The sequence below is a fragment of the Xyrauchen texanus genome, chromosome 33 (assembly GCF_025860055.1).
Source record: "Xyrauchen texanus isolate HMW12.3.18 chromosome 33, RBS_HiC_50CHRs, whole genome shotgun sequence".
NCBI classification, from domain to species: domain Eukaryota; kingdom Metazoa; phylum Chordata; class Actinopteri; order Cypriniformes; family Catostomidae; genus Xyrauchen; species Xyrauchen texanus.
In genome coordinates this window covers 3,367,050-3,376,788 of record NC_068308.1, presented here as the reverse complement: position 1 = coordinate 3,376,788, position 9,739 = coordinate 3,367,050, and the positions used below count along the sequence as shown (strand labels likewise).

Here is a 9,739-nt window from a genome sequence, read left to right as displayed (position 1 = left end):
TTCACTCTTGCTTATGAAAAGGCACAACACGGGACAGGACAACACTCCTGGTATAACAACTGAAAAGAAATCAGTAAATGGAGCTGTCAGTGATCATAAATTGAAAAGTCATTGTACAGTATCAAACTGTATCGGTGTGCTGTCAGCACTCCCTTTGACGATTTCCATAAAGCTGAACTCTGCTCAACTTTGTCGTATCGCCAGCGGTTGCTGACGCTTATGTCGCCTCAAAACTCTAATTGAAAACCAGCGACTTCCGGTTTCTTGGTTGCTGCAAATCACTAAGTGTGAACGCCCTTTATTTTCTGGATTTACTGTTATGGGGTAGGTTGAGAAATTAAGACTTTTCATAAACTAACTTGCACTAATGTAGGAGCTAAACATCAGCATCCAAAAACATTTAAGATGCATTTAATAAAAATACTGTGAAATAAAATGATTCATCAAAATGAAAGACAATGCCACAATTATTTGAAGTTTAAAACTTTATTTTTTTGGTCATTTTTATTGTTGTTGTTTTTTTGTATGTTTTCTATGTTTTATTATGTCCTCAGGGAAAGGGTGGAAAGGTAAAGCAAGATTGGTTGGGTCTCTGGGAAAGGCAGGTTGCTACAAGTATAATATATTATTTAAAGTTATTTTTCCTGATAAAAGTCCCATCAGTTATTGTTTCCTTCCAAAATTCTTTCAAATTAAATTTGTGTCTGCATGTTCAATTAAAACATCTTAATTAATGGTGTCCACCCGCAGGTTATTGTTCATCTAAAACGACGATGTATATGCCTCTTCTTTCACAAAAAGCAGAGGATTCTGAAAAAACTGATCCAGACGTGGGTTCGTGTTGTGTGATCCAGTTCCATTAACAGTGTTTTGATCCTGGCTTCATTTACATCCAAACCAGAAGTCTTGAATTCAAGAGAAAGCTCATGATGAGTGGGCAGCTGTGTCTTCATTCTCTTAGTCTCAGCGGATAAGTAGTTTGAGAGGTTCAGTTTCCTGGAGGGTGGAATGGGATCTGCTGTTGAGGATGATGTTGAACCGGAACTGTTGAGAGAAAACAAACATTATGAGCTGCATTATGGCGTGCACAATATTACAACGAGAATGCTTAATGATGCCAACATCATTATAGGAGCCATTTATATTATGTTTATTTTCCTGTATACAACTGATTCATTATTCAATCAGTGTATTGCATGAATAAACAAACTAAAAGGCATGGTCACATTAACCATAGCCTGGTGAAATACAGTCATCATAAGGGGAAACTGTGCTTTGAAGAATTTCGCTTGATGGTTTTTCGGTGGTGAAGAATTTCCCCTCGCAGATATCGCAAGTTCAAGATTGGTGAACTTTGTCAGGCGAATTTGCCACGTTGACCAATAGGAAGTTGCTTGGTTTGGCAGTGACCTCTGTGTGGGCAGTGCTTCGTACACCGCTATACTGAATATTCACAATGGACATCATTTTAGTGGTGCGTTTCTACCAGAGTATAAAGTGAAGCATTAAAAAAAAAAAAAAAAAAAAAAAAGAGGCTGCTTGGCAGTTTTATGTACTTCATCCGCAGAATTTTGCCGTGCAAATGTGACCGCGCCTTAACAGGAATGAATGAAGAAATGGACACAATAATAATGTTTTAGTTTTAACTGTTGTATATGAATTTGTACCCTGATGTAAATAAGCATAGTGTTGGGGTGGTCCTTGATGGGGGCCATGTTGTGGGTGTTGAGGGGAGGAACCTGGGCCAGTCTGAGGGGGCGGGGCGTGCAGCATCACTACCTGTGGTGGTCCATGATTGCCTGAGTGGTGTTGGCCTGACATTGGCCCTGAAACATGAGCCTGCAAAACACACAACCAATTACATCCTAGAGCCTTTGACAAAACCTCTTTGCATCAGAGAAGATGATCTGTTAACAAATAAACAGACTGGTTGAAACAAACTTTACACTCTTTTTAATCATCATTTGTTTTGTCATCAGACTGTATTACCTGAGTGAGCTGACTCAGAGTAGGATATGAGTAAGGCATGGGCTGATGTCCGTGCAGACTGTAGCCCTGGAGCGGGTATGAGGTCTGTGGTGAGGTATGTCCAGGCGGCAGGTTGGGGGGCGTGGGGGCTGACAGTTGCCCAGAGTGATATAACTGCTGCAACTGAGGACCTGTCTGACCCGACTACACACAGAGAGAGAAGGGGAAAGAGAGAAATCAAAAGTAGGAAGAGGAATAAGGAAATAACAAAAAGGAAGCTATCATTTGCTCTGTTCCCAACTGTCTGCTGTCCACATAAGCAGCCATGTCACTAAAGTGACTCATTTCGAACGCTCAAAGTGCGTGAAAGACTCCACTCACAATTGATTTCAATATATTAGCATGTTGCTAAACTAACAAAATTCAATTCACTAATGAGCATAAAAACATAGCACAAACATTGGGTTAATTAGTCAATCTCTATGCTCAAATACCAATACTATTGAAGGAATAGTACTCATCGCATTCTGGGATTGTCTTATCCATGAAGGATCCATGTGATGCTGCCTACATGCCAAATTAGGTCTGGATGGTATGCCGATATACACACACTCTGCACATTATTATGTACACCTACTTATTCATGCAATTATCTACTCAGCCAATCATGTGGCAGTAGTGCATTGCATAAAATCATGCAGATACGGGTCAGGAGCTTTAGTTAATGTTCACATCAATCATCAAAATGCGGAGGGCAGGGAGATTTACAGTCAGTGAGAATCATTCACTTTTACATTTATGCATTTGGCAGACATTTTTATCCAAAGCGACTTACAGTGCACTTATTACAGGGACAATCCCCCCTCCAAAACCTGGAGTTAAGTGTCTAGCTCAAGGACACAATGGTGGTGGCCATGGGGATCGAACCAGCGACCTTCTGATTAACAGTTATGTGGTTTAGCCCACTACACCACCACCACTCCTTTTATTAACTAATATCCAACGAGTCAAAGTTCTTGCATGAAATGATACAGAGACAGATTTTCACTCTCTTTGTTTTGATTATTATAACTATAGCATTGCAGCATTGTATCAGTTTGTTTGCCATGTGAAGTCTCTGATAATCAAAGTACCCATCAAAGTCACAAATCACAAAAAGATCTCCATCTTTGACATGTTTGTGTTTAGTTGTCAGGTAACTGTCACTGGATTTCGAATTAAGTGAAAAGTTACATCATGCGTGATCACTATCGATCATCATTTTCATGATTGATCACTGCTGCCACGTCATAGTACCGAAGTCCTCGTGCCAATCCATAATCCGGTGCGCAACCCCATTTAATTTACCCTGTTGCTCACACTTTCCAAAGTTGTGTTGAGAAATATGTTTTCAAAGAATATTGTGCAACGTACAGCCCAATTTATGTGAATAAATCACTAATATATATATATATATATATATATATATATATATATATATATATATTGATAATCATCTGGAAAATCTTCTGATTATTGATGTGTGAAAAAGGCATCGATCCCAAGACTAGTTTTTTTGTATACTATTAGTGTTCAAGTTCAAGATAAAGAGAAAGTAATCAAATGAGATTTAGTACTTTTTATTAAGTATTCACGGACTGGATTATACAAAAATATGCATTACCACAGAGTTATTTCATATATATATATAACTTTTTGTTGATTTTCCAGAAAAGAATATCTATGACGATAACGACCATCAGCTGGTACAATCATTTTGCGATAATGAACGGACGACTGTAGATTTTCCAGCTTTTTACAAGGCTACCTACCAAATAAATAAATGGACATTAAATACTTGTTCATAAATTATGTTAGTATGTGAGAAGAAATCACAGTCACTAGAAACAGCTGAATTCCAACACCTGTTTGAGTCTGATTACTGTTGGTGTTAATATTGGGAAAATGAACGTCTGACTGCCCGTATCCTGCTTATTACAAGACTACTTGCCAAATAAATAAATACACTGACATACAAGAAATATCAGACTGCTAGATGGTCAATTGGCCGATCAGAATCAGAACGGTTTTCAGAGAACAGTGTATTAAAAACGTGATTTTCAATAACTCTTACCATGATATCGAATTTTGGTCATATCACCCACACCTATGCCAAATTATTCACAGTCATGTCACGAGCATACCTATAATAATAATGCCTTACTATTCTTTCTATTATCACTAGGGTTGGACTGAGCTATAAAAATATAAAACTAAAACACAAGACAATTGCATTCTACACTTTTACACATTTACATATTCATACATTGGAAACTGTAGAACAGCACCAGCTGAGTTAATGTGTGTGTTACCTGTCCTGGGCTGGGTGCAGTGTGTTGAGGGGGCTGGTTTCCTGTCGGTGTGCTGGAGGGTTGAGGATGATGAACGGAAGCTGTATGATGCGAGAACGTCTGTGGAGCTGAACAGAGAATAATAAAACCTTAATAAAAAATATAAGTTCAGCGAGTATTGATGCTGACTACCCCTGGAGTCACGCGTTTGAATCCAGGGTGTGCTGAGTGACTCCAGCCAGGTCTGCTAAGCAACCAAACTGGCCCAGTTGCTAGGGAGGGTAGAGTCACATGGGTAACCTCCTCATGGTGGTGATTAGTGGTTCTCGCTCTCAATGGGGCGTGTGGTGAGTTGTGTGTGGATCGTGGAGAGTAGCATGAGCCTCCACATGCTGTGAGTCTCCACGGTGTCATGCACAACGAGCCATGTGATGAGATGCACGGATTGACGGTCTCAGAAGCGGAGGCAACTGAGACTTCTCCTCCAACACCCTGACTGAGGCAAGTAACCGCGTCATCACGAAGACTTACTAAGTAGTGGGAATTCGGCATTCCAAATTGGGAGAAAAAGTGGATAAAAAAGGTATTATTTATTTTATTAATCAAAAGCCACATTGTAAAGCTGAATTGAATTTTAAATGCTTAATTTTTGTGGGTCTACTTGAAATCTCTGTTCACACATCAAGCAAGTACACTAACTGCTAGGAGTCATCTTACCATACAGGCCTTGCTGTGGCCCCTGAGGGCCATCAGGCTGTCCAGGGAACTGTGTGCCTGCAGGTAGGCTGAGAGCCTGTGGGTGACCCTGACCTAACATACGAGCTCCACTCTGCAACATTGAGAACATCGGCTAAAAAAGAGAGACAGATGGTAAGACAATGCTTCACAAGCATGCTAATTTTATGACATCAAAGACAACTATTTGGGTGTATTTAGTGGAAATGTGGGGCACCTTGAATATACACAGATTTGTTTATTCAAGTTAATTAAGTATACGCTTAATAGGGCAGGTATTCAAAAAGTTGTCACGCTGAAAATGAACACACACTGTTGACAGGCCTGAAAGGGTACAGGTCTCTGATGAAAACTTCACATGCCCAAGCAAAAGCGAAGAGCATTCTGGTCACTCATGTTGTGCTAATGTTACTGATAAGACAGATAAATCGGATGATAATTTGTCATTTTGAGATTCAGCCGATAGCCATCTATGCTTGGCCGATTAACAAAATTGCCAATTAGAATTTGACAAATATCAGTTTTGCTGATTAACTTGCACAGACAGTTGCTTTTGGAACTAGCGGTTATCGACACAAATCAACTCATGATAGTTCACGGACCGTATATATATATATATATATATATATATATATATATATATAATGTGTTCACAAATTGTAATCCATTGTAGCTGACTGCAAGGCTACATATTTTATTTTGCATATCGGAAAGTGTGAGCAGAAATGGAGCACCGACATTTCAAAATAACAATGTATTTTGGGCTTGTTTACTGTTAGAAGTCCTGCATTATGCACCAAATCTGACTTTTTTTTTGGTTATTATTGGGATTTTGATGCACAACTGAAACTGGGACTCTTGTAGCCTTTGTCTGAGCTGCCCTGACATGGTAGGGAGAGACTAAGAAAAATGTTTAACACATCTAATATATCCATTTTATCGCCATTTCCAACACCTTAACACAAAAAACAATATCGGTTGACCTCTACCAAAATCTACAAAAGGGCTTGTTATTTGCATACTTTGTTTTATTTTTGTGAATTACAGAGCATATATTGTGTTAAATAAATCTCAGATGCTACAAATGCACTGTATTATTGGATAGATCTCTAGTTATCAGTACTGACATGGACTAATAGTTAATTCTAACAAGTAGGGATGGGCATTTTATTCATTTTGTATACTCGAGTACTCAGACTAATTACTTGTCAAGTACTCGAGAGGCAATGACATGTTCATAACTGTATATATAATAGCATGTCTGACAAACATCTTTGGCTGCTGCATTGCGTCTTGTTGTTCCAGTATATCATCTATTCATTATTATAGGCTGTTATAAAATAATCTGTTACAAAATGTCCAAAAGATTGCATGATCAAAAGATAATGCATCATAATTTGTCATTATGTGAAGATTAACTGCCCATCTCAATGAAAGAATGTGCACAGTGTGCGTCTGTCTGTTCTTCCTTCAGGTTACTGTAGTAATCTAAGTGAATGTCTGAACAGTATATTTTCAAATCATCGTTGGCTTAACAGGAGACGCCATAACCATCGCGCTTTAAATGTGTGTTAAATTGAAAATCAGTTTTGAAGACGCTGCATTGTGCTCCATTCAGCTGCGATCTGTCTAGCTGTTAGAAACACTTGCCTGCTGTATATGTGCTGCTTAACCTGGTGTGTGTGTGTGTGTGTGTGTGTGTCCAAGTGTTCACTCCTGTGGTAAAAGCCGCAATGCTCTGTATTGTTGTTGCTGTAATGATTCATGAAGCATTCCATTAAACTCAGAGTCGGAATTTCCACATTTCATCTGGTGAGAGTGCAACGGAATGATACTTTTAATTCTAAATCTGAAACTCATACCGAAATCTTTAACTCCCATTTCGTCGAGATGCAGGTGTGTGTTTCGGAACACATTTCGGCACTCAGGGCAGTGAGGTTTACAGTCAGTGACAAACATTTACTTTTATTAACTAATATCCATTAACGAGTCAAAGTTCTTAAATTAAATGATATAACGTGTTTAGCAAACATTTGCAGAGACAGATGTTCAAAACACCGTTAAATACACATTTTGATGATCATAATGATAGCATTGCAGCGTCGAACATCAGTTTGGTTGCTATGAGACTCTCTGATAATCAATGTACCCCTCAAAGTCACAATGTAATAAATCAAAAAATTATAAATAAGCTCCCACTTTGACACGTTTTTTTAGTTGTCAGGTAACGGTCACTGGATTTTGAATTAAGTGTCGTCACATAGGGCTGGGCGATATGGCCCAAATTGTTATCACGATAATCTTTTTCATATTGTTCGATATCGATATTTATCACGATATACATTTACACATTGCACTTTCTTTTTTATTTCAAAGTTGATGGAAGAAAAGAAGAAGAAAATAATTCTAAACAGTCAAAATAGTCTCTATAAAACTGCACAGGGGGTCCAGAGACGGCCAAAGCAGTGGGGTCTGTGGGATCTTTTACCCATTTTACCGTTTATCAATTGAAAATGAATGTTAAAAGATCGTCTGTTTGTTCTGAAGCATAGTGACAGCAGTCCAGTATGTGTTGGAATATTTTTACATTAAAATGAAATCTTTATATTTCTTTAGATTCAGATACCCAATATGGGGAATAGAAGCCCTTGTGACTGTGGAATGATGCTGAATGTGGGTTCAGGGGTGTCCCGAGAGAACATTTTGAAAACGTTTGATAAAAAATGTAAAAAACATTTGTATATTTTCATTAAAGTGAGAGACTAGTGTACCAACTAGTAATTTTAGTCTTTCCTTATACATTCCAGACATCTAATTCATTTTCACAAAATTAGAACAGAAATCGATTTGTTTATTATTAAAGGCTCGTAACATGCCAATTAATAAAGACACATTTAGAAGGGAAAAATGTTTTGGTCTAAAAGGTGCTTTGAAACCACGTTAACTCATGCGGTGCTTCATGTCTACACACATGCAGGGAAAAGAGGCAACGCATGCGGAGCGGGACAGGGCAGAAATGATGCATGTTTGTTGCTAGAGAACAATATTCAAGATTACAGTGCAGAAAGATCAGAGCTGTTGTCCACATCACTGTTGTTCTGTCACGCTCTTTACTAGAGACGATGAGAGAGCACAACCGTTGTCATGAAGTCTTGCGGTGCGGATGGAATCAATCCGGTGTCCGACGTAACCTAATTGTTAGCAAGGCAGCTAGCATTAGCAAGTTCATCCAGTCTGACCCTACGTTACCACTGGCGCGTTGTGAGCGAAGCTGAGAGCGTTTTCAATTAATTCCTATGAAAGCCGAGCATCATGCTCGCAAGGTGGATCGTAGGATTGGCAGCGGTGCGGAGCGAGCTCTCTCCTAGCGCTGTGAGCGCCTTTGAGCGGATTTCGTCTGCCCCTGTGGAAACGCAGCCTGAGAAAGCCGAACTGCTTGTGTTTTAGCGATACGCAGTAAATATCGAAAATCCCTCAAAAGCTTATCGTGGATTTTCTTTAAAACGATATCGATATAGATCACGATATCGCCCAGCTAGTAATAAGTAAATAAAATTAAAAAAAACTTGAACTTTAAGGATTCTTGGGAATGCACTGTTTAATTTTAAAATCTTTTTTATTGGTTTATTATCAGTGTGTAGGGCTAAGATAAAGTAAACTGTGTAGTACAAGAGTAAATAGAAAGCATCAAATCATACAGCTTCAATCATGTATGCTAATTTATAATGTGTTGATAAGCTCTGTTATTTGTACGTGTTGTACCTGTGCATATGGATTCATGGCCTGTAGGACCTGTTGTTGTGTGTACTGCTGCGGGTTGTACTGAAGATATGTCTGATTGTACGGTGACGCCACTATTGATGCTCCCGCAGCAGATGCAGCTGCCTGTAACATGGGTGGCGCTGTTGAGTTGTGATCCGACCGTGAAGCCACTACAGAACCTTGACACACACACAGAGACACAAATATGTGTTTGACATATCCGTTAAAAACTAACAGGTAAAAAATACAAGGCTTTAATTTTTGCTCTGTTTCTAACAACAGCACCCCTTGCGGCAATGCCGAGAAGGCAACCGACTATGAATTGTGTTCTGATTGATAAATGACACATGAAATGGAGCTTGCATAGATAGGAATTTGTGTTCACATACTTGTGTAGAGTATGTTTAGGGCCTGAACTGAATGAATTACTCAAGTAAGAGAAGCCTGAGGGTCTTTACCTTTCGGAGGTCTGGGGTATTTACCCTGGTTAACAGTAGACATGGTGTACTGATACATCTGAGGGGCCTGATCAAGGACAGAGGAGCATTATACTGGAGAATATCACAACACTGGATTCAATGTGCTGAAACTGTATATGTATTTGTGTGTTACCTGTACAGAGTGTATCTGGGGTAGGTAGCCTAAATAGGAAGTGTTGTAGATGTTCTGTCCATGCTGAAGTACCACAGACGGGCTGTGTGGAACTGGACGAGGGGGTGTGGGAACTGTAGACGGCTTTGACTGAGACACACAAAGAATGATGGGATTTTATTTATTAACACTCATCTATATGGCACTGTATTTGTATAACACAATTCAAATTTACTTCACTGGTTACTGTGCTTACCAGATTCAAGTCTGCTTTGTTGGGATTAAACTCCTTTGCATTGGGGTTCAAAGTGGATTTTTTCAGTTGTCTAAAATGGAAACCAGATGACACGTTT

General features: G+C 39.0%; 1 protein-coding gene across 1 annotated transcript in view; it reads right to left on the bottom strand.

The window, feature by feature from the left end:
* Positions 1-491: 491 nt before the first annotated feature.
* Positions 492-9,739, bottom strand: part of LOC127626760 (ataxin-2-like protein) — a 31,123-nt gene continuing 21,875 nt past the window's right edge. The window contains exons 16-24 of the mRNA XM_052102778.1: positions 9,643-9,712; positions 9,408-9,536; positions 9,254-9,320; positions 8,796-8,974; positions 5,016-5,148; positions 4,320-4,426; positions 1,990-2,172; positions 1,668-1,839; positions 492-1,044 (exon numbers count right to left, since the gene is read on the bottom strand). Coding sequence (XP_051958738.1) covers positions 989-1,044; positions 1,668-1,839; positions 1,990-2,172; positions 4,320-4,426; positions 5,016-5,148; positions 8,796-8,974; positions 9,254-9,320; positions 9,408-9,536; positions 9,643-9,712 — 1,096 coding nt within the window. The 3' untranslated portion in view covers positions 492-988. The remainder of the gene's footprint in view (positions 1,045-1,667; positions 1,840-1,989; positions 2,173-4,319; positions 4,427-5,015; positions 5,149-8,795; positions 8,975-9,253; positions 9,321-9,407; positions 9,537-9,642; positions 9,713-9,739) is intronic.